This window comes from Periplaneta americana, chromosome 11 (genome assembly GCF_040183065.1).
Source record: "Periplaneta americana isolate PAMFEO1 chromosome 11, P.americana_PAMFEO1_priV1, whole genome shotgun sequence".
Classification (NCBI taxonomy): Eukaryota; Metazoa; Arthropoda; class Insecta; order Blattodea; family Blattidae; genus Periplaneta; species Periplaneta americana.
In genome coordinates, this window is record NC_091127.1 from 52406710 (window position 1) to 52432987 (window position 26278).

The following is a 26278-nucleotide window of genomic DNA, read 5'->3' on the forward strand; positions in this document are numbered from 1 at the left end:
GCACTGAGTTGCAACTTGGATTTTTATGATGCACCTTCGTTCGTACATTTAATGCTGTATTGTTTACTACAAATCAGAAACAGCCACTGTATTTATAAAATATGACTACTTCGAGAATTTCAATATTGCAAATTTATGAAACAATCGCTCCTCTATTACGTAGTACAAGATTCAATGGTCACCACTAGGAGCACTGATTTACAGCATTATTGCCATTATTTATCGAATGTCCTAGTATATAGAGAAACGTCACTCCTTGTATTGTTTTCATAAGTTGTATATTTTTGTTCTTATTACGTTTTTACTTCTCCTGATAAGTTTCAAAATATGATTTAACTCCTTTCATCTCAGTGCGATTCAATTGTTCTTACTAAAGCTCATGCTTCGTCAAGTGTTCATGTTTCACAGGTAATGATGGCTAATAAATATTAGGTAGTACAGAAAAGGAATACAAATTCTCGGAATTACATGTATAGAATTCATATTCTTCAGAACATAACAGTATCGTTCTCTATAGTAAATTAATGAAAAAACGTTTCTTTAATATTTAATTCAAAGTTGCAAATACAACTTGAACATGGATCTGCATGACGTCCAGAACCAGACTCTATTGTACTACGATGCTGAAATACCGTTGTGGTATTCCTTTTGTCTTTACGATCTTCGCATATAGATGTGCAGATTCTTTAGGTGTTCGCTTGAGGTTTGAGTCACTGTAGTCTACGTGGAAAAGTCCGAATCTCTCACTGCAACAAATAACAATAAAATATTATTTTTATAATGGTGTTACAGAAATGTACAAATGTAAGTTAATTATATTGTATCAGTAGAACTCCTGTTATGCATTTTATTGAAGCAGTTTGGATAAAAGGTTAGGCCTAATCAAAAACTCTCGTAATCTGTAGCATACTTTTATTTACTACGAATTGAATAGGGATACATCCACCGCTATCTGACGGTGAAATCAGTGGACCTGGGTTCAAATCCTGGTTGGGATAAGTTACGTATACTGCGTTCCATAATATCTAACATGCCAAGTAAAAATTGCCGGCAGAGGAAGGGAGAAAGTTAATTGTTACTGAACCAATGGCAGAGATCACCAGACTTATCTTGAAGTTGGGCTGAGGTAGAACCGCCCAACTTGAAGATTAGCGTGGGATGTGACCTCTGTCATTGGTTGAGTAGCAATTTATCTTTTCCCCTTCTTCCGCCGGTAATGTTTACTTTGTCTGGCAGACAATATGGAACGCAATATAGTTGAAGCGTTTTCCGAGGTTTTTCTTCAACAATTGAAACAGAATTGTTGGGTAACGTTCGACGTTGGGCCTTGGACTCATTTCGCCATCATAATTATACTTTCCCTCTTCCATCAACATCATCTTCGTTTCTTTCCCATATTTCGCGCTTGCTTCCGATATGGATTCAGTTGAGGTCCTCACCGAACTTGGACCCCGTGGTATGCGTCATTAATTTCTATGTACCGTGGGCTCTCCTCTGGGGCTCGTAGTCCTCTTGGGACTGGAGTTGAGGGACCATGGTGATATCTACGTGGAAATGTAAAGGAATTCTCTAGGCTCTAGGAGAGTCTGAGGCAAGATCTAGGAAATGAATCCGATCCCATTAAGGTTATTTTATAGCTAGAAAAATCAATGTTTGGACAACAGTGAATTAAAAATAATGAACTTACAATTCATTATCATATTTTATGCTCGACCATGCCGAAATGTAGTAATTATACATCTGGTAGTAGCACTTTAATGCACCTCATTAAAGTACACCTATTCATTATAGTTCAGTTGTTCAGCCAATGAGAAATCACCATTGTAGCATTATAAAAGTGCAAGTATCGATTATTCTCGGATATGCAATCGAAAGACAACTAGCGAAAAGTCACGGAGGCTAGTAATCCAATACTGTCACAGAAGGTTATGTTCTGTTACTATAATAATTAGCGTTAGTTGTAAATAATATTCAAATAAATTCAATTTGTCATCTCGTTTTTCAATTCTAAATCAATTTCCAGGTAATATCAAGACTAATGTTCATGTTATTCTTTAGATTATATCAAGGTCAATGACATTCGTTCCTCGGAAAAAATCAATACTTTCGCGTCTGCGCACATCTCACAATTTAGAAGGTCAGTTCCGCCCCTCACTTACATAACCATAACATGAATACTTATGAATAATTTCAAGTTAGAAATATGGTCGAGCATAAAAAGTAGTGTGAAACTTGCCTATAATGGTAATTAAGACGCTCGCATGAAAATTATGAAAAAGAATTTAAATTGCATTAAGTTTTACTTCAATTTTTGTATAATTATTATTTTTATATTAAAGCTTTTTGTTTGTAAAAATGTTAATACTCACGTGTAACCTGAATTCCATTCGAAATTATCAAGTAGGCTCCAGGCGAAGAACCCCATCACTTTACATCCATCTTCATACATCGCGTTGAGTAGTTCGTTGAGGTAATGCTGTGAAAAGAACAGGGAAATATATCGTAGGCTTCCTTACATTTAAGAGTCTCTTATATAGAGCAGTTACTTTATAAACGTAGTACCACTTTCTGCTAGATCATCTTCCGGTGAAATATAACTCGCGATTAAGTATATTATATACACGTTAAATGAAATGTTTACAGTCTATCTTATATCTCGTAATATTTTTCCCCAAAACCTGACGCAGTTCCCTGTGTGAAACTTTAGGAATTTCTGTTCTGATATTTTCTGTTAGACCATTCAGGGAATGAAAATGATTTACTTATAGATCTACACTGTCTTTCATCCATTTCCCTACTAGTCTCTCCTCTATTTATTTACATATTTAACTTCCTCTCTTCATCACACCATATCACCATTTAATTCGAGAAAAATTCGTTCCGGCACCGGGAATCGAACCCGGGACCTCACAGCTCTACGCGCTGAGTGCTCTTTCCAACTGAGCTATGCCGGAACATGATCCACGGTGCCGGCCGAACTCCTCTCGTAATGTTTTACGGCCTAACTACCTGCACTTTAGACAATGTAAGTCATACATGCAGGAGCGCATATTTAAATGACTTTATGGTCATATTCAGCATCAGTTTGTGAAAACTGCTAACAGTTAATACATCACATATTCATTATATATGAGGTCTCGCCTACCTCACTTAATATTACACGATTACTATGAAATAGCCAATGTATATTATCACCATTTAATTCGAGAAAAATTCGTTTCTCTCTTCACGTCACTTCTAAATTTCCTCTTTTACTACCTCTTTCCATAAATTTATTTCTACAGTACTCCTATAGTTATAGTACCCCTGATATTACTCCCAACCCACAACAACTGTGTATATAGCAGGATATTAATGTTATTGTATCAACATTATAGTTAGATTTAGATTTAGATTTAGATTTATTTATTTAACCTGGTAGAGATAAGGCCGTCAGGCCTTCTCTGCCCCTCTACCAGGGGATTACAACTATAACATGAACAATAAGATTACAATTAATATTAAATTTACAATTACAATTACAATAAAAATTAAATAAGAATACCTGATTAATGAAAGCTAGACATTTTATCATAGAAGTTAAGAACAAAGAATATTTTTGTATTTACTAAATTACAAATTAAACCTACAATAACAAAATTCTATAGTGATGAAATTACCGGATATTGAGATATTTTGTGGTAGATTAAAAGAACTATTTACAAGAAACCATGTCTGAACGAGTCTCAATTACTGACCAAGTGCCTAGTAAGTTTGCGTTTGAATAGAATTTTATTTCGACAGTCCCTGATGCTAGCAGGTAGCGAGTTCCAGAGTCTTGGCAGGGCTATTGTGAAAGAGGATGAGTATGAAGAGGTGCGATGGGATGGTATTGTTAGTATTGTTTCATGGCGAGAGCGTGTGTTCAGATTGTGGTGGGAAGAAAGGTAAGTGAAGCGAGACGACAGGTACGAAGGAATAGAAGAGTTCAAGATTTCGAAGAGAAAGAGAAGTGAATGTAAATTTCTTTTCTTATCTAGTTTAAGCCAACCTATTGCTTCCAGGGATGGGGTAATATGATCATATTTACGAACATTGCTTACAAAACGTACACACAAATTATGAGCACGTTGAAGTTTCATTTTGTTGTCGCTGGAAAGGTCAGTCAGTAAAATGTCAGCATAGTCAAAATAGGGAAATACAAGGGTCTGCACAAGGGACTTTTTTAAGCAAGAGGGAAGATGAACATTTATCCTTTTTAGCACATGAATAATAGAATATACTTTTCTGCAGGTTTCTGTGATTTGCTAATTTTCAAATTAGTACCGTTTTCATGTTAATTAGTTAAATTAAATTCTTGTGTTGTATTGTAATATGGATCTGAATGTTCACATGATTTGTCAGGCAAATATCTCTCTTTCTTCACGAGAAGTTATTATTTACATTCAATTAAAAATAATTGTTTCGGTATTCAGGTAGCTTATCTTTCTGAGCCCATTTTCTATTGGTAATAATTGGAGTACAAAAATTCTGTAAGCACTGATCGCACAGAATACCTACTCAATTGTTAACCTGTATAAAGCATCTCACTATATCGTTCGGAATATTATTATGGAATTTTCTACGACCATCCTTTTAAGAAGATTGTTTTACTAATTTCTTAAAACAAAATACCTTTTCAAAGACTATACTTCAATTATACTACTACTACTACTACTACTACTAATAATAATAATAATAATAATAATAATAATAATATTTTGATGCTGCAGTTAGTAAGAATGGGCTACAGCTGGAAATAGAGACCTTGCCCGGTAACATTATATTCTCAGCTCTCGTGACGTTTATAAAGAACTTACCTGTATTATAATATGAATTTGTCTAAAATTTGTAATCTTACTTCCTTAAGAACGTTGAAAGATTGCAAACCTACTCACAGTATAAAAGTATACTCTGAGTGTGTCGTTAATGTCACCGTTATCCGCAACTCCATTCTCGGTTACAATCACAGGAGGATTATCATATTCATCTTTTATCCATTTTAGAAGCTTTCTGAATGCCCAAGGAACAACCTGTGTAGGAAATTGAGATGTGAAAGGTATTAGAAATAGTGTGTATGAAGTACATTTTCGGAATATGTTTCCGGAACCTTAGTCAAACTCTTAAAATTTAATAGAATAATTGGAACAATAAGTTAATAAAAACGTTAACTGGGATAAAATTAATATTTTATAAATATTTATCATTCATTCATTCATAGTGTTCTGCCCAAGGGCAGGTCTTTCACTGCAAACCCAGCATTCTCCAGTCTTTCCTATTTTCTGCCTTCCTCTTAATCTCCGCATAAATTTATCATATGAAAATTTAAAATGTAGCAAAATATGAAAGAGTTGCGATAATTGGAAACACTTCGTTAGCAAGTTTTTCTGTCCTACCAGTTTTTCTCTAGAAATTATTTTTTTCTTGTCATCAGCTCGTTGATCCGTTATTTTCAAATAAATTTAAACATATCTCGTTTCCTTCTTTCTGGTGGACATCAGGTCATAACTTCTTTAAGTATAGTGCCTTCTATTCTCCGAACCTGTCCATACCATTTAATTTTGTTTTAGAAACCATATTACATTTATTTCTTGTTTCATGGTTGTAAACATAATTTCGTCCGTCCTAGAAATCTTCACTAAAAATCCATTTCTGTTAAATTTAGTTTTGTCTTGATCTTAGGTACCATACTTCTGTTGCATATACAATTGCACTTTAACTGTTTAATGATGAGAGTGCTTAATTTTGATATAATATTTGCTTTTCCTTAATTATTTCTTTAATTAATTTCTGACTTTTGGTTACCATCCTTAGTTATTTTCACCTCCAAATAGATATAGTCATTTACATTACTTTGTATCTTTCCTCCTCCCAACTATTGTAAGTCTCTCGATGTGTCCCCTATGTGTTTCGTTCTCATGACATTCAATTTTAAGCTCCATAACTCATACTCCTCTATTAAGGGGTTAGGTACAGCTTATTTTGGAAATATTCAACATTTTTTTCCTCCATTACAGTATCTTGTAGAAAATGAAAATTAGTATATGTAGAACTCTGTCCTTCTGCTATATAATAAACTTATTTTTACGATTTAAAAAAATTATTTATATTTTTTTTTTCCAAAATTCAATATGGTGGCTGTTCACTGTGCAGTGATTAAGCGTTTCTCCAACATTCTGTGATGACATTTTTTTTGCATATTTATCCATGACATATCTACAATATGATGTAAAATCACTTCTCTACCTTTGATAGATTATCTTATAAAAATAAATTCATTTAAAAAAATGGTCAAATATCAGTATTTTCTTGTAACGCAAAATAAAAACAATATTATTTATTAAGTAATACAGTTGATATTGTAAACATGAGTTTCAGCAATATAGGCTAATAAAAGAGAGAGCATGCAAACATTAAGATGTTTATGAGTTATGAGGGAAACGCTTCATCACTGCCACCGTTTTGAATTTTGACAAAAAAAATACAAATAACTTTTTAAAATCGTAAAAATATTTTTTTCATATAGCAGAAGGACAGTGTTTCACACATACCAATTTGCATTGTTGTAAAAGATACAGTAATGGTAGAAAAAATGTTCAATATTTCCAAAACTTTTACTACTGTAAGCTGTACCTAACCCCTTAATGTTTTATCACATTTTCTAAAACATCATATTCTTGCCCAATGAGTAACTAATCATCAAAAGATAACAGTAAATATAAAGAAGTATGTATGATGTAACTGCACTTCATTCTTACATATTTTTCCAATTTTGTAAAGCTTTCTGAAAATACTTCTTACAATCAATAGTAAAGCGTTAGAAACTCGTATGAATAATTGTGACCTGGACAAAATGATATGTTTAATGTGATATTTTTGTACTTACCGTCCTGTCCTTTCCAGCCGTTTTCATCCACTTTTTATCGACAATTCTTTTCACCCATGCATCTTTCTTCAAGGATGGTTCCGTTTGTCCATCGTAGCCTGGAGTGGCTAAAAACGCTGAATAATGATTCAGTCCGAAAAAATCATACGTACCTGGAATGTAATACATTCACATTTCAATCGAATGAAACAATTATTATAAAAATGATTTGAAATTCACATGATTCTGATAGTCCTTTACTGAAGATTGTTTTCACTTGGATTAGAAAATAATTATGCAAAATAAGTATCACAAATGCCAATTTTATAGTTGACTTTGTTTAATGTTTACATAAATGGCATTATTATTAGACAATATAATTTAGTAGATAGATAAATGGATTTATTGAGCAATATTATACATACCGATGTATTATATTATCATAATTTTCTCTTAAATCCAATGCACGGATCTTCTGACCGTACGTGCTGTGTACCTAAAACAAGTCCTATTTTGTAGGTTTCACCCCCCTCACCTATGATTAGATCCAACCACTATCTAAAATAACACACGGATTAAAATGAAAATGGCACAAACAAAACATATTATATAACATATTCTAACCTAAAACAGGCATAAAAGTGTATAATTGAGTAGATACCATTATCCCTTCGTCAGTTCGCATTACAAACTTCAACAGCTGAAGTTCTAATCTGTCTCGCTTTCAAGAGGAACACTCCAGTCTCTATAAATCAGTAAGATCTAAAGGCGTTCGCCGCTGTTGAGTAACGGTTAGCGCGTCTGACCGTGTAACGAGCGGGCGCGAGTTCAAATCCTGGTTGGGACAAGTTACCTAGTTGGGGTTTTTTTTCCGGAGTTTTCTCTCAACAAATTGAAGTAGAATTGCTGGATAACTTTCGGCTTTTGACCTCGGACTCATTTCGCCATCATTAATTCACGTCATCATCCATACAATAGCCCAGGTTAAGTTAACTGTTTTCGCACACTTGTATATACAGATTCTAGTAATAAACATACCTCGTATGAGGTCGACCTCTTCCTTGCTGAACTTTGGCAATCGTGATTTACGAAAACCTTCAGAGAGACTCCTTTCCTCAACTCCTTTTTTGACCATCTCAGGGTAATCACCTTTCTTACTGAAAATTGGATGCGCATGTAGACCGAGCTGAAATAGTGAGAGGTTAAATTTTTTAATAACAATGGATAATTATAGATGTTTGATGAAAGCATTTCCGAACCAGTCGCATTAGTATGAATATCTACAACATCTCTATTCCATATCGGTTATTTGTAAATCACATGCATCATAGATTTTGGGAAAATAAAAAAAAAATATCTGAATTGAATGTTTCTTATGTCAGTATTACTTAATTTTCATGGGATAAACATCAATAAATTATCTCTATATTATATTTTCTGAATTCATCTTCATAATGTAATAATTGTTTTTTGACTTACATTGTTAAGTAAGACTCAAGAACTTTATTGGTGCTCTTAACTTTGATGAGAGTAAGATGAGACATCCACTCTCTTACTAAAGTAATTCATCTATTTCTATACTTCCTGATCCACCGGTGTAGTTCAGTCAGCTAAGGCGCTTGCCTGCCGATCCGGAGTTGCGTTCGGGCACGGGTTCGACTCCTGCTTGGGCTGATTACCGGTTGGATTTTTCCAAGGCAAATGACAGGTAATTTATGGCAAATCCTCGGCCTCATCTCGCCAAATATCATCTCGCTATCACCAATCCCATCGACGCTAAATAGCCTCGTAGTTGATACAGCGTCGTTAAATAACCCAGTAAAAAATCTATATTTTCTGAATCGACTTCTCATAATGTGACTTTCTTATTCGCAAACTCACGTTATTTCAGCAAGAATCGACTTGAAGCTTTATTAGCGTTATGTAATGTTTATCATAGAAACAGGACTGGATATCTCCTATTACAAAAGTCTTATCTGTATTATCTGAATTTATTGCTTCATAATAATATTTTGCTTTCCTTGGAATTCATGTTGTTTTAACTGCTATTGATAACAACCTCACTTATAAGTACAAGACTGATGTACTTATGAAAGTACGAGAAAAATCGTAGGTCCAAAATTTAAGGCACTGTACGCAAAGAAGACAGAGAATAATTAATAATAAATTATTCTTATTTCAGATCTAGTTTCCTCATTTCATGTTTCGGCCGGGGCTTTATTATATGGCGATGATGCGACAGGAACGAAATAACTTAGAAATTGCTGTGCCTACATTTTAATTACATTCTGTACTTTGCAACTTATATGTTTAAGGAATTCCATTTATATATAGAATGATTCACGAGGATTTACCGTCCTTTACGGAGCTTATTTTCGAAGACATTCTGAACAAAAAATGTCATATAAACATGGGTCCTATTCTCAATATTTACAAGGTTACGTTTCGTTATTGGAACGCAGTGCTGTGAACGAGTGATCTTGGTCAGCGTGCAGTCAGCAGCCAGCGCGAGCGCTACGGAAATCAAAGATAGCCGTATGCAGTTACGTAGCGCGACGAGTGCCGTTCACAAGCGTGCGGCCAAGTGTACTCAAGCGGACGGCGACATTTTTTCAAATGTGTTGTAAACTCTCCAAGACTGTAAATTAGGATGCAAAACTGAACTGCAAATAATTAACTCGGTGGAAGTGGTGTGATTTGCAATAATTGTTGTGATAAGTGCGTAAGAATAATGTAATTTTCTAGTTAAAATAGAAAAAGATGTGTGTACGAAGCAACTAAGGAGTTCAACGCACATTTTTAGCTTCATAATACTTGACAATTAAAGAAATGGTACTTCTGAATGGTTCATTCTCTATTTGTATAATTATTTTACGTTCAAACTAAAGAAAAAACGTATTTTACAAACAACTTTAAATTAGTGTAACTCTGAAAGTATTGAGAACAGGAACTATGTTTATACGACATTTTCTGCTCAAAATGTCTTCGGAAATAAGCTCCGTAAAGGACGGTAAATCCTTGTGAATCACCCTGTGTTTCGTAGGCCTACTCTTCATGTGTGTCAAAGGAAAAACAATTGTTTGTATGCATGCATCTGAAGTCTGACTAGTGTAATATGTAGCTAGTCGGTGATGGAGGGAGAAAGAAACTGCCATCCTACCCTGTTATCTCCTGGCCTAGTTGCCTCATAAGTGGTGCCATCTTGGCACAGGTTCAGACCTGTCTTCGGACAGTTGACTAAACAAACAACTCTTCATTCCAAGAGCTTTCACGTTCAAGAAATGATTCTTAGAACATAACAGAAGCTGAAATTCACTGAAGTGGCTCATTACAGCCACCAATGCTTAAGAAAAGATCTCAAAGAGGAAATATGGCGTTTAAAGCCAAGTTCATACCTGAACGTTTTTCTCAGTGTTACATTAGACAATAGACATACTACTTCAGAGGTTTTATGGCTTGGGTTTAACATGACATTTTGCAAGTTCACTAAGACAACACAGGACATTGCAATGAGAATATAAAATTATCATCTTCCGACCTTTATCATCACAAGAATGGCTTCAGACAACTCCAGAAATCATACCTGAGTTCATGGAAAGATAAGCTAGATCCCTTACTACAAATTCTAAACTATTAGCCTAATTTCAAAATTGCAAGATTCAACTGTATGATTTTCAAAATACTTGGAATAGCATATATGGGTATTTAAATATATACTCATTAACTCACATAGAATTGAAGAGCTCTTTCAGCTGCTTCTGCATCTTCCGAAGAATTCGACATCGGCTCGTACCATCGTGAATTCAGTGTTATACTGATTTTCCCTGCAATGTACAAATCAATAAGCGAAAACGTTTCATATCTTAGTTCGATCAGAAACCGCCTCCTCAGTTCAGTGATAACCTTGCTTGAGTAGGAGGTCTCGGGTTCGATTTGATCGGAGGAATTGAGTAGCCATGATAGCTGGCAAAGTCGGGTTAAAGAAACGTCGATTAATAAGACCTGTTGGAACTCGCAGCACTGGCCATGCAGTTTCCCTTTCCATTCCGGTAGTTAACGCTGCTGACAATTTGCTGACAGGTGCTTGGCTTGACCCTGGCCCTTCGTGTGAAGTTTAGTTTTTTATATTTGAACAGAGTTATTATTATTATTATTATTATTATTATTATTATTATTATTATTACAAAGTGTCATAAGCGATGTATGCTATTATGTCTCAAAATATACACAGAGTAATTTAAAAATGTAAAACCAGTCACATTTTTATATATTATAATTATAGAATTCTTGGTATTAATTATTTTTGTTTTATGGTTCATGAGCTGATGAAACTTTCTAAAGTTTGCATTTTGGAAAGAAAAATATGGAAAATTGTAAAATAAGGATGTTTCGCCCTTCATTATATTGTATGAGGTAGGGCTAATTATAATGCTTTAAGCCGATTTTTGGATGCTGGAATTTAACCTAAATGTATTAGATAATATAGTCTAATGTATATTTACGAAATTATTAGTTTTTAGTCAAATACATTTTTACGCATAGTTAAAAGTGAATTTGAGTTTCGAAATGAAATTTTAGTATTTTCATCCCAATTTTATCAAAGTTAAAGCCTACTTCCACTACCTTTACTCTGTCGACAATAATTCCTTTTGACCAAAAGTGGATCCTTATGTGTTTCACGCAACTTATATTCCCTATCCTTTCTACACGTAATATTTTAAGTATTTTTACGTTCTACCAATATTTTTCATACATTTAGTTCTGTTTTCGACTATTTTTGTGTTTATATCAGCAATATTAAATGTTTAAAAATGTATATTTCTGATTTTTTTTTTGTTTGGTTCTTGCTGTTATCAGAAATTTTATTTCTCTTGGTGTTATAGACTTTAAAGAAAAAACAATTGAAAGAGGAACATTATTTGATGTAAGTTCATTTAAAGAAAGTAGGACTTACTGTGTTGCTAAGACAGTGAGTAGGCCTATTGTTATTTTTTACGAACTCATGAAACAATTCAAGGGTTCAGAGCCATAGTGGGCCAAGCGCCATTTATTAAAAACGGAGGAAACAAGAGTTAAAATTAAGTGATTACCATAATTTAACGAAACATATAGCAATTAAGATAAAGTATGCACATTAAAATTAAATGATATGTCAATCTTCATTAAATTATGGTATTTACTTAACTTTAACCCTTGCTTTCTCCGTTTTTAATAAATGGCGCTTGGCCAGCTATGACTCTAAACCCTTCAATTATTGTTAACTTGATTGCTTTCGAGAGGTAGAGGTGCTTATTAGACGGCATGTAGAGCATCTCTACGCAAAATCAAAAACGGAATAATAAGAGCCTTTGACATAAAATTTTTCCTTTGTTCATTTTTATTTATGAACAGGGTGACCTAATATTGGTCCAGCGAGTTTACTCCCGCATTCAATGAAAGCCGCACTTCCTCCTTCCAAAATGTCACCGTCCTCGGCCACGATCAAACACTCATTTTTGGGTACATACAGGAATATGTTCAAAACCAAGAATAAAATTATCTAAATATATGCAAATAGGAATATGTTCTTAAGCTTTTGTCTAATATTGCAATGCATATCACCTTGTTGCCGCTCCCTGAATTCCTTGTTGTACATGTGATAGGCTTTAGCATGGGCTAACAGGATGGTGTGAGAAGCGAGGTAGTCGCCAATGCCTGCTGAGCCAATACTTGGGGCCATACCGTTGCTATCAGCATAACCCGTAACGAATACTTGTGGCTCGTTGAAGGTGATCCACCATTTCACCTACAAACAGTTGAAGATTAAGTTTAATAAATACGTTTGCAGAAAAGTAAGGTCCATTCACCCCTGCGGTGACTGAGTAGTCAGACCTCCAGTCTGTCACTCAGGGGGCCCGAATTCGAGTCCAGTCAGGTCTGGAATTTTTCATTGAAAATTCCATAATGAAACTTGTGGCGGACAAGTTCCCAGTTGGGGCTTTTCTTGAGGTTTTCCAGTTTTTCCCCATATTAGGCATAAACACTCCGACCCAACCATAGAAGTGGTGTTCGAATGTTGTTTCTGTAATCAACAAAGGAACTAATGCATTCCACTTCCCCTTCATTTTGTATACATGCATTCTTCATTTTTGTCTGATAGCAAAACAATTTAAAATCGAAAATATAAAATGTATTTATTTATTTCTTATTTACTTACTTATTTATTTATTTATTTATTTATTTATTTATTTATTTATTTATTTATTTATTTATTTATTTATTTATTTAGCTAGTAATTGTAACATAAAATACAATATATACAGAAAAAACTTTAGCTCGCCCTGAAAGAGTAGAACTCGTGCTCAGGGGCGGATTCATAAATTGAAATTAATAAGTATATAATACAATTTATCTTATATCTACTATGCAATTAGAATATATAAATTTAAATTTACAATTTTTCAATTTTTATAAAATCCATACATCATTTTTTAAATGTAATACTAGAACTACTAGAATTGACAAGATTAGGATATTTAAATATAAATTTGTTATATATTCTTGGGCCTAAATTACTACTATGATTAAATACTGTAGCAGTGTTGCATTTTGGTTCAAACAATCTTAAAGAATTCATACCTTTTGTTTCATAACTATGAGAATACAATTCAAAATTATTTCGATTCTTATGTATGAATTTTATTAATACAATATAATAAATTTGTCTTATGTTAAGAACATTAAAGTCTACAAATAATTTTTGAGATGGAAAATCAATAGGTTTATGAAACATATTTTAATTATTTTCTTCTGTAATAAATAAAGTGGATTAAAATTGGATTTAAATGAGCTACCCCATCCTATAATTCCATACATAATTACCGATTGAAATAAAGTTAAGTATATTTTGTGTAATAAACTTATTGACAAGTAATTCCTCATTAAAACAAAATAATATATTATTTTACGTAATTTATTACAAAGGTAATTAATGTGTTGATTCCATTTTAAATGACTGTCGAAAATTATGCCTAAATACTTAACTTCAGAGGACTCCTTAATAATCGGACATTTATACTTTATAAGACAACAATCAGAATTATGTAATTTAATACTTAATATAGATGTAGGAGGTTTGTTACATTTTTCAGATAATGAGAATGGTATAATTATGGTTTTATTTTCGTTGATAGAAAGATAATTTATGTCAAATCAATTTTTTATGAATTTAAGTCTATTATTTGAATTATTATATGCATCATATCAGAAACGTATTTCTTATTATGTCGTAAGTATATATAAATTAACGAACTGAAAATATGCTGAATTGAAAGGAAAAGCGAAAATGTGTAGTTATGTGCAGTATAAAATCGTGTACAATAAATTTACACTTTGATGTTTCGTATGGATAATTCCTCAGCATTTACTCATAGTTCCTGGACAAGAAAACCAGGTATATGCACAAACTTAAGCGCTATATTAGTGGTCCACTCTGAGTTCTGAAATTCTAGTTTTTCTTACCCTGTCACCGTATGTTGCGAAGAGAAGGCGTGCGTAATCTACATATATGTCTACTATGAACTTATTGGTGATTCCTCCCAGATCCTGCAATGTCTGTGGGAGATCCCAGTGAAATATTGTTACCTGAAAATAAATCTAGGATTATTCTAAATAATCTAAATAAGCTTAACTCATTTATATTACAAATTATGTTCACTATAAAGCATATCTGTTTCATTTACGTTTTAGAATAGCTACTAATTTATTTGACTCAGCTATATTTTGTAGACCAATGTTATTATTCGTATATTTTTGCAGTTTATATGCTTGGTCCATTCAATAACAAACGAGACAAACAATTATGATATAAATAATATTTTTGTAATATATTTTATCGACATACATTGTCAGTCTTGGTCACTGTTGTAAAATATATACAAAGATAAATACAGTAATACATGTAAAATATTCTACATTGATTGTAAAAGAATTGTGTGCTTGAAGTACGCACACTGAGAGAATAGCAATCACTGATACAGTTTCTTGTAACAGAAGTTAATAACATGCAGAATATATTAAAGAATGTCCAAACAATATCATATCAATTGTACAAACCGTACAAAATTCTGTGTGTGTAAAAATTGTGGAACAAGTGCTGTGGCTGAAGGACGCACAAGAAATTTCAACAACAAGCGCTCGGAAAGAATGTTAAAAAATTACCCTGGATCCTAGATTGGTGTCTGTTTAATATACTATGGTATTAAGATGACATACAAATGCGGAAACTATTAACTCAATTGACCATAACTGTCTGAATTATCATAAAATTTGACCTATCAGCAGTAGGTTCCCCCGATTCCGTTATTGCTTGCATCAGCAGGGGCTCGCTGCAGGTTGACAAGTTGATATCTCCACATGTTAGCTGTGCAGTGAGTCAGCAGAGATTCAATTTATTCTCTTACGTTGTGTTGTGTTTTGCAATGATTAATAAATATTCAATGCGTGAAGTTATACATTTTATAAAAACAAACATACGGAAAAAGAAATCGTGTAGCAGAACTAGGGAAAACTTTAGGCCTAAATTTCCTGGCCGCCCAGTTCCATGTAGAAGAAAAATACTACACAGTGAGTCAGCTAAGAATAAATGCAGTTTATTACGTTGCATTGTGTTTTGCAATGGTTGCATGTTCTTTGCGAGAACGTGTACACATTTTAAAACCTACATACAGAAAAATAAATTTTTGACAAAACAAAGGAGCTTTTTCCTGGCCTTTTTAGTTCTTTGTAGAAAAACAATACTGAATTTAGTCAATGGGTTTAATTAAACAGGTTTTTGAATGTCAGGAAAAGCTAACGACATCCTCGTGAGCTTACCGAAGAAAAACTGAAGTAGGAGTTGATTTGGGACGTAGTTCTAGAATGATAGTGTCTTACGGTGATGTGAATCATATATCACAAAAGATGAGCAACATTTTCAGCAGCTACTGTGAGGAGAATGAGTAGGCCAACCGAATATTGTTAATATAATATACTACGTGAGTTTTACTACGTCGAAGTGACATGAGTTCGCTGATGCAAACAGTGGTGTTAGCGTTGGGACCTGTCGCTAATCGGCCGACAGAAATACAAGTGCCGTTCACTGGGACTCAGTGTATTAATTGTAACCTTTCCGCATTTCATTTGCAATAAGATAAAATCTTCCATGAACACCAATGTGTTTCCGGATTAAAATTATACAGTTCTGCAAACCAATATTGATCTTAATGTTAAAATACACTATACAGTACGTACCACAGGTTGTATTCCGTTGTCCAAGAGCTCGTTTATAAGATTGTTGTAGTAATCTATTCCTGCTTGATTGACTTTGTTTATATGTCCTGTGGGAAGAATCCGAGCCCAGGATATGGAGAAACGGTAAAATTCAACCTATAACAAATATTATTTTTCATGGATGTAGAATACACAGTTTAAATGAGTTATTTGAGGAGAAAAAAATGTTTTTCTTTCATCAGAATGTAGGAGAAAGCATTGATTTTGTAAGGAATGACTGCAGAGTGTAGGCAGGTGTGAACGGGACGATTAATTCGCACTTAAACTTACACCCAGAGTTACTGGGAGGAGATATAAAGAGACAAAACAACAAAAGGAAGTTGTAATTGATTGTTAATTCAAATAATGTGCAACCTGATGCTTAAAAATAGTCTATTACATAAATTCTGTTTATGATGTCTGTCGCCAACGATATTTACACGTTTTTGACGTGAATACATCTATAGAACGACATATTTTCAGGTCAGTTCTTTTCCCGTCTATAATTTCTAAATTACACGACATATTCCAATGAAATAAACGGCGATCGACAGACAAAGAATAAATGTATCCAACGTGACATTGAGTTGGAGCGTGTGACGACATCTAGCGATCCTCGGGAGGCGGCAGCGGAGGCAGTGTAACTCGAGAAAGAGAAGTACTAGAACGTTCGAAGTAGTGTTAAATGATTCGTAACGAAACGGGCTACAATCTCAGTTGAGCAACAATCACCAGTCGACAAGTTAAATTGGAAAAATTTCGCGAGTGAAATCCACTGAAGAGAGAAAATTGACAATATCGAGGCAAATGGGAGCGGATGTATAAGCAACGGATAGCAAATGACAGAACACGATGGGGTATAATAGCAACTGACATGATTACTCTCGACGCATACAAGATGGCTACTTCCAGTTGTTCCAGCACAGCCTATCATATTTTCAGAGAATCTGGAAAAAAGATATGTTGATTGTCACTGCTGACGTTTACCTTAACGGCAATTCTGTCAGCGACGTATTCACGCATTGCGATACAGACTACCCTGATTTTTAAGGTAAATTGTTGATACTTTTAGAATAGCCAATTGGGAGACAAAACTTCTGTACTATCTGTTTACCTCCTGGATCCTGGAGTTTATTATACTATACTTCATACATACGTTTCGCTTCAAATTTGCCACTAGATGAAATCATTATCGATCACTTCTTTTCTGTGCTTGTCAAGCTCCTGACATCTTTTGGGATTTACAGGAAGCGTAAAAAGATCGATTCAATCATTGTTATACGTGTTTCGATTATTTGTAAATGAAAATGACGACCAAGAATTCAACACCAAGCCACCGTAGGACATGATTTCGAAGTAAGTACACAGTAAACGTTTTATTTTAAGGGTAAAAAAAATATGATATAAAATGTATGTGCAGAGACCCGAAATATAGTATAATATACCTGCATTTGTGTCCTAACTGTAACCTGCAGAATTTTTTCAGCATTTTTCCTCATTTCAATGACTTTTTTTGAAGTATAAAATTATATTTAACTTCAAAAATAAAACAGAAATTGTCTCAGGATTAAGGAGGTTAGAACATTTCTCTTGAGTTAAGTTGTATTGCCTAGGTAAACATAAATATTGTAAATTATTTCCGTAGAGTTTATTATGAAGAGACATAAATTCTCTTTTTTTATTCTAATTTGAGTATATATTGATTAGTAAAGTTAACTACGATATATATATATATAATTATATGGAATTTCAGAAATTTAGTGTGGGTTAGGAACTTAATAAATGTTCCTGTGTTAAGAAGAATGTAAGAACATCGTGCCTTAATATATAGAGCGCGGCAAACAAAACTTGACCCTGGCTACGTGCTGGTAGCTCGCTCACTCACTGCCGTGAATTTATTTCAGTTTCGTTAGTGTTCTCACAACAAGAGACCGTAATCTTAAAAATAACTTTGATTGGTTACACTACGGAGCAACGAATATTCAAAGTGGAAGCTTCCTTCTCTCTTCAGGGGAGAGGACGGTATTTTTTTTTAACTTTTTTCCTATTTGGTGTAAAATATTAATTCTTTGTTTGTAGAGAGCTCATGACTATAGCAACTCAACTAAATATAAATATGTTGAAAAAAATATTTGGGGGCCAGAGTTGAAAGAAATGTACTCAATGCAGGATTTTATTAAAACCGATATATCTTAGCCATTTTTAAAGATAAATTCAAACAGTTTGTTACAATTTACTTATAAAAGCAAGCTTTACAAACTGTCTGTAACAGGATTTTGATATTAGTTCCTACATTTCTAAAATAAAGAATTAAAATTTAATATCACTTTTTTTATTTTCTTTCTTGCAAACAGACAGACATATTTTTAAAATGAAATCAGGAAAATTCTGTTACAGAGAAATGTTTCCTAATAGCCTAGAGAATGTGTGTTCTAAATATCATGCATGTATACTTAATAGTTCAGAAATTATATTGATTTTTGTCTGGCAACGTAACAAAAAAATTAAGTTTCGGAAACAGCAATCAAAGGGCGGTGTGATTTAAAAATCCAGAACGCAGGAAGTTTAAAGGTAGCGTCTCAACGTCCGATAAGGGCACAAATACCCACAAAATGTTATAGAATGTATTTCACACATATCACAGATTATTTTAAATATATTTTTTTAATTTACTCAAGTTCCGGAAACAGCAATCAAAGGGCGGTGTGATTTAAAAATCCAGAGCGCAGGAAGTTTAAAAATGGCGTCTCAACATCCTATAAGGGCACAAATACCCACAAAATGTGATAAAATGTATTCCACACATATCACAGAGTATTTTAAAGTTTTTTTTTTTTTAAATATACTCATATTTTCACCAAAAAATACCGTCCTCTCCCCTACAGTCGTCCTCGGTTACCATTCTGCCGATTGGAACCGAGGTTTGCGGATTCACACCTGGGCGAGTGCGAAGATTAAAGGGCGGCAAAATCCTTAGTATGGCTTCCCTCGTGGAAAGTAAAGCTGTGGGTCCCGTGTCCTAGGTTAATGACATGAGAGAAAACCTTATCCCTGAGAGAGACTCCATGCAAAATTATGACATAGTAATTAATTTATAAACTTCAGACTAATGAGAAAATCATGAATTTAGAACTTACTTGAGATTCGATTACATTCGTAAATACTTACACCTATCTGTTTCAATAGCTGCACGTCCTCTTTGTATTTTAAATAAGAATTAGCAGCTACGTCACCATTAGATTGGTCCACCATGTACTCTGGATGTTCGTGGGTTAATCTGTCCCATATGTTTTCACCTTTACCTGTAATAGAATAAGCTGTATGTATTAAATATATACACATTAGTAACGACATTATCGATGTGGAAGCGCGCGACTTCCACTTAACATAACTTAGACGAAAGAACAGAAAGGAATCCAAGCCAGTACCAGTTTTGATTTCCGTTATTCCACGAGTGGTCACTAGGAATGCCGCTTCATCTATAAATATAATTAAACATAAAATCTAGAGTTCTCCTGAGACCGTTGTTGAGTCCCTATGAGGTTTGGCTTTTTTTCAGTGAAAACTCCTTAAGCCTTGCTTTTCCTGACGTGAGAGGTGAGAGGCCCGCCTCGCACAAATCCGGACTACACGAGAGATGGTGAGTGGTTTCTATAACTGCGAGATGCAAGGTCTGCGCACTTGGCAGCCATATAAACCACTCACTATCTCTCGTGTAGTCCGAATTTATCACACGTCGCATGCGTCGGTTCAGAAAAACCAAGGCTTTACTGACATTTGTGGCGACGAAGGATGTAGTTTGAATTTTTTCTCGAGATTCTCGCATTTACCCAGCATAGGTATTCATTCCGTCAACATTTTACCAGTCTCTTGTCATATGTATCAGAATTTCTTTGATTACCTATCAATGACTGGAGAAGAAGGCTGATACAGGATCATGTGTCCTATCCTCCCTCTTCCTATGCATGTGCACTTAGGCCCTAATGAACCATTGTGCACCCAAAACCGACGCATTCCCAATCCACACAATCTGACTACGCTAAGGATTTATGAGTAAGCTATCCAATTTTCGAGGAGGAAACATCGCTCATACCTACACCAACTCTCTTCGCGCGTTGCAATCGGCGATAGAGGACTGCTATGAAATGATGACGGACCAGAGATCAGACTGATGTTGACGGGTAACACGGGGAAGTGGAAAAATCCCAAGAAAAATTCCAATTGCGCTCAATTCCGTGACCAATGTTACTATAATTTTTCAATGAAAAATCTCAAACCTGATGGGAACCCGAAGCCGGACTATATGCGCCACAGAATGATAGTCTAGACTAGTGTCGTGCATTTCAAGCTCTATGTTCGGTTCAAGTTTGTCAACCGTGACAAGAACCGAAGTCTGCTTCGAAGAAGTGGACCTATCCAACTCGCTCGAATCTGCTCCTTCAAGCTCGCTGGCCTCTCCTATCCTCCCCTCCCAACCCTTCATGCTTTTAGCTGCGTAAGGATTTTAGAACAAATCTTCTGAAATTTTATTTAGATGTAAGAATAGGTAATTTTTATTACAAAATTGTTATTAAACATCCGCAGAAATATAAGTACATAGGTATAGGCAAATCGTATTTTGTTTTAAAATATATAGCTACTCTTTTTACTATACCAATTACCGACAGAAAATAGCTATAATTACTTTCTTCACATAATATTCAAATAAATCACAGTTGATTCGTAACAATAGATGTGTGACTGTACGGATGATGAAAACATTATAACGGATATAAAACGCAATGCTATTTTCAGTGACGTACGCATAATTTTGTCAAGGCGGGGGTTTTTATTCAAATTGTTTACAATTCACATTATCGATATTTAAACTTTATGTATTATTATTATTATTATTATTATTATTATTATTATTATTATGTTAAGGTATATTTATTAATAAATTATACTATGTTCTAAAGGAACATATTCATGAATATCCTAATAAAATCTTTGAAACCTACATTTTTCACAGCCATCCATTTTTTTTATTTAACTTCTGTTTAATTTTGTACAATAAAAAATTACTGTGTCATTATTACACTTACACAATAATCATTTAGGCCTTTATGTAATCAACAGTTATAAAAAAGAATGAACTCCGAAGCAAGTTAGTTGTCTACATATACAGTAAAAGAATTCCGAACACATAGTCCCGTTACCTTCCGATTCTTTACTCCGATTACCATAGCTTATTGATGGACGTCTGCTAAGTTGCTAGCTTAGCTTGAACTACAGCGAACCATATATATATATAACGTATTTCATGGATATATTAAGAATTTGAGGTGAAATCCAATACTAGTGAGAGACGCAACAAACTACTTGTGGTTAACAACTCTTAAGTTCCATTTTGTTATGAATTAAAATTAGGATATATATTTTGGAAATGCTATATGATATGTAAATAAAAAAATTGAACTATTGGTAAGCAGTTTCTGTCAACATAATTACAGATATTTATTTAAACACACTTCCTCTAAAATAGGGGTTGCCCTGAAGGACAAAATATAACAAATATACAAGTATTAGTAAATGCGTACAATATTATGAAAATTTTTTCGGCAAGAGGAGTGTTCGACAAAGATCAGTAACAGGAGACATACTGTAAATAGTCATTCCTAAAGGTGTTGGTGTGTCGCCTCACTCTCATGCTCCGAATAGAAAGGAAGCACAAGTAGAGTTGGTGAAATTAACTTCAAACGAACCGCACAGAGCTTCATCCAGGACAGATCACTACTTAAGAAGAATTGGGTACAATTTTATTTTAGCTTCTAAAAAGGCATGAAATACAGGCCATGACTTGTAATACATTCATTATTAAGTGCAAAATCACAAAAAATTTAATGTGCTCTTAACTTTACCAATTATTTCACTTAATATTCTTGATTTCGGAAAAACAGGTCCAATGAAAAAAAATAAATAATTCGAAAAATGGTTATTCGGAAATGAGAAATTCGGAAAAATGTCCATTCGGAAAAATTGACATTCGGAAAGTTTGTTTCGGAAAAATGACCTGAAACCTGTAATGGTAAATTCATGAAAAAATTTTTCTGACTCTCTCTATTTAGACTGAGCTCAAAAAGCTTTTTAATTTTTATTACCACGACTATTTTCAAGCTTTTGAGAAAATATGAACTAAACATTTTGAAACCTTTGACGCAAAGAGCCTTATTAGTAATGTTAATATAAAATAAGTAAAAAATATAATTTCAAAACTATTATCCTTACTGGCATCAAATTTTGTACAGATTATAGTATTGTAAGCCTGTTTATGTAGTTTACATTTTACATATTTTGGATGCAAATTGTGGACGCTTTAAAAATCATATATGTCCCCTTGGTAGGGAAATCAATTTCTCTTTTTTACACAACTTTGTCAGAAAGTTGTGCAAAATTTAAGAACATGCTTGATTAATACTGAGCTGGAGAGATGTTTCAAGGAATGATAAACATTTCCTATTTATGAAAGCTGTATAGTTTCGTCATTTGAAGCATTAATAGAAGTCTCGGTCCTAGAAGTATATTTCGAAAAACATATTTTCTCTTCGAAGATATATTGCGTTACAACGTATAAGAGCAGTCAGTAAATGCGAGAAGTAATGACTATATGTCACAAGTGATGAGAAGGTTCTTGGAAGAAAACAATGAATCATTGCAGTGCATTTAGGTGTCTTGAAATATCTTAGTTTCCAGTAAAAAATACAGACAATCAGAGAGACTTTCCTCTTATCAAATGTATTATGGAGATAATTAGAATTAGTGAAATGAAAGCCATGAATATAGAGAGAGCTACTGATTGTCTAATGAAAATAATCGTTATTTCATTATCATTGACAACCTGAATTAATAAAATGAGAGTCATCATGAGTAAATGGAGCTATTTGTCCCAGCATATTGTGCAGTTGTTATATAAACTAACTTGTGTGTGCTTTTATGCCATATTTCTTTAAATACCATTAAATTAGACTAGTCATCCTACTTTTTATTTAAGGGGTTAGGTACATCTTACAGGAGTACTTTTTTTGGAAATATTCAATATTCGTTTTCTCCATTACTGGATCTTGTACAAAAATGAAAATTGGTATGTGTAAAACGCTGTCCTTCTGCTATATGAAAAAATATTTTTACGATTTAAAAAAAATACTTATATTTTTTTTCCAAAATTAAAAATGGTGGCGGTTCACTGTGCAGTGATGAAGCTTTTCCCTCATAACTCATAAACTTGTTAACTTTTTAATGTTCTCTCTCTTTTATTTTATTGCTGAAATTCATGTTTACAATATCGTGCTCTTGCAACTACATTCCTTAATAAATAATATTATTTTTTATTTTGTGTTAGAAGAAAATACTAATATTTGACCATTTTTTAAAAAGAAATTTATTTTTTATCAGACAATCTATCAAATGTAGCGGAGTGATCTTTCATCATATTGTTGATATGGCATGTATAAATACACACAAAAACTTTAATGACAGAATGTTGGATAGTTTTTGAGTTATGTGGGAAACGCTTCATCACTGCAAGTGAACTAAATTTGAAAAAAAAAAAAATGTAATTTTTTTTAATCGTAAAAATATTTTTTCATAGATCAGAAGGACAGTGTTTTAAATATACCAATTTTCATTATTGTACAAGATACGGTAATGGAGAAAAAATGTTCAATATTTCCAAAATTTTATTGCTGTAAGCTGTACCTAACCTCTTAAGAAAATAGCCAATCCTTAAGTTCTTAAATTTAAATAACTGTTTCAAAAGTAAAAATTTATTCAAAACAAAAACATATCTGTAATTTTAAAGCGAAAGTCATAATAGACGTACGTGGAATCGAGATGTGCACAGTGGCAGTTAACGTTACACAAAACAGCAAAAGTAAAATTTATAAGGGGAAAAGTTGGTTCTATGCCTTCTAATTACAAAGTACAATGTGTATTAGGATTATTATACAAACTGAAATTACAACGAAAGAAGAGTACAGGGGAAAAACAAAGTCACAATTCTCATAAGGATGATATGTTCTAATTCAGTATATTGCTGTTCCAATGAAAAAGTAGGAAAGGATGACTGTATCCGAAGTGATAATTCTCCTTTTTCAGTTTTGATAACAAAAACACTAAAGTTTGCAATAATATACTGAATTAGATGATGATATTATCCTTATAAAAATTGTGACTATTCTTTTTCCCTGTACTCTTCAAATCTTAAGTTAATATAAAATTATTGGGAGAACTGGAGAAAAAAATTGTACGAATGAAATTAAATAAAATTATTAAATAATAATAATAATAATAATAATAATAATAATAATAATAATAATAATAATGGCTTTATTTAACCTGGCAGAGTTAAGGCCGTAAGGCCTTCTCTTACACTCAACCTGGATTAAAACTTCCTTACATAGTTGAACATAAAACTGGATCAGAATTAAGTAATTATATACTGATACAATTTAGGTACATAATGAGATCAAAAGAGGTAGTTACATAAAAATTTACCTCATAAAATAAAAATAAACATAGTGGAATACATATTAATGTTGTTAGGATCAAATACGAATCACATAAAAACAGAAGCCGATAATTCAATAAAAAATGTACACAGTAAAAATAAAAACAAACACATCAGTATACATATTAGTATTAGATTACAATTAAGTAGGATTTACATAATTAAACCAGAAACCGACAATTGAATAAAATGTACACAAAAATAGATTAATAATAAAAAAACAACACAGTGGGATACATGTTGGCGTTAAGTGATAAATAAACACGATTTACATGACTACACAATAAAAATAAGAAACAAAAAAAAATTAAAAAAAAATAAAAATGAAAATAAATACAGTGGAACACATTCCATTAAATATTTGTAACGCGTTAGGTCTGGCAATTCATCATAAGATATTTTTCTAATTTACATTTAAAGGAAATTAAAGTTCGGCAGCCCTTGACTTCAGGCGGCAGAGAATTCCAGTGACGAGAAGTAGCAACAGTGAAAGATGAAGAATAAAGAGATGATGTGTGGAGTGGTATATAAACCCAAGAGTAGAAGAAACCTATCAGGACCGTAAAAATAAATATACGTAGGTTCAATGCTAAAGAGGCACATTAACTAACAAATATGATGATGATGATGATGATGATGATGATGATAATGAAATTATATGTAATTATTGTCCGAAGTGGAAAAATATTAATTGTAAGCTTACCATCGTCATTCCAAGCTCCTTCTATCTGGTACGAGGCTGTTGATGCACCAAACATGAAGTCATCTGGAAATGAATAATTTGTTGCCCCTTGGACTGAGGTAAAAGTTACCATAATATACACCGCCAGAACCCTCATGTTCCAAGGCATGGCCTGTATCCAGAACAAGACTTTCGTTCAACTAGGTCGTGAAAGTGAGGTTTTGGACAATGACCTACATTTATAACTTCTTCAGCAATAATGTTACACAGCAATTATTATGGGCTTAAAACTGTAATTAACTCTATTTATTTACCTACCATATAAAACTATCACATGAATCTTGAAAGACTCATTATCTTGTAATCTCTTGCAAGGATTTGTATAAGACGCCAGTTATAAAGATAAGCAAGTTACTGCAGGTCTGTGATTGAATAATTAAACATTAACTCAGGCTGAGTTCTAATAATCTAATACGTAAGAGATTTTTTAAATTTCAGAGAACATTTCCTTCAAGTTGAAGTAGGTCTAATTGCTGTGATCAAACTCAGTCTTTTTTTTCCAATATCGATTACTTGACTTCTACGTCATTGACCCAGGGTGCCCTTAGAAGGAACACGCCGTACCGTAAAATGGGGCGAGATTGATCACTTTTAATTTTGAACATAAAGTAATTTCAAAAATATTCATTTTTTTTTAACTTGAAAACGCCCTGTATATTGCGTTGGGGGCAGCTATCTATCATGTGCCCTACATTTAATTCGTATGCATTTCAGATACCCAAAATGTAAATGATCAAAGTCACCTCGCGGTATCAAAGTAACCCCATTTTACGGTACTTCTTGTAGACTCTTTGTTTCTGATCGTTAATCTTGGTGCACC

At 33.3% G+C, this 26278-nt stretch overlaps 1 protein-coding gene across 1 annotated transcript; it reads right to left on the reverse strand.

Moving 5' to 3' along the window:
• Positions 1 to 25635, reverse strand: LOC138708988 (myrosinase 1-like). The gene is made up of 11 exons (XM_069839411.1): positions 25420 to 25635; positions 19340 to 19473; positions 16154 to 16288; positions 14384 to 14506; positions 12485 to 12668; positions 10613 to 10707; positions 7922 to 8069; positions 6905 to 7056; positions 4917 to 5051; positions 2370 to 2476; positions 1 to 746 (listed from the first exon to the last, which is right to left on the reverse strand). Exons 1-11 carry the CDS (start codon positions 25565 to 25567, stop codon positions 608 to 610), a joined length of 1500 nt encoding a protein of 499 aa, XP_069695512.1. The 5' UTR covers positions 25568 to 25635; the 3' UTR covers positions 1 to 607.
• Positions 25636 to 26278: the final 643 nt, after the last annotated feature.

What these genes read in the sequence shown, in the direction of transcription:
- LOC138708988 (XM_069839411.1), bottom strand. Translation starts at nt 25,567, where the DNA reads ATGCCTTGGAACATGAGGGTTCTGGCGGTGTATATTATGGTAACTTTT. An exon ending in CGGCTGGAAAGGACAGGACG is followed by an intron (nt 5,052 to 6,904) that starts GTAAGTACAAAA and finishes TTTCCTACACAG; the next exon opens with GTTGTTCCTTGGGCATTCAG. An exon ending in GAATGGAATTCAGGTTACAC is followed by an intron (nt 747 to 2,369) that starts GTGAGTATTAAC and finishes TATTTGTTGCAG; the next exon opens with TGAGAGATTCGGACTTTTCC.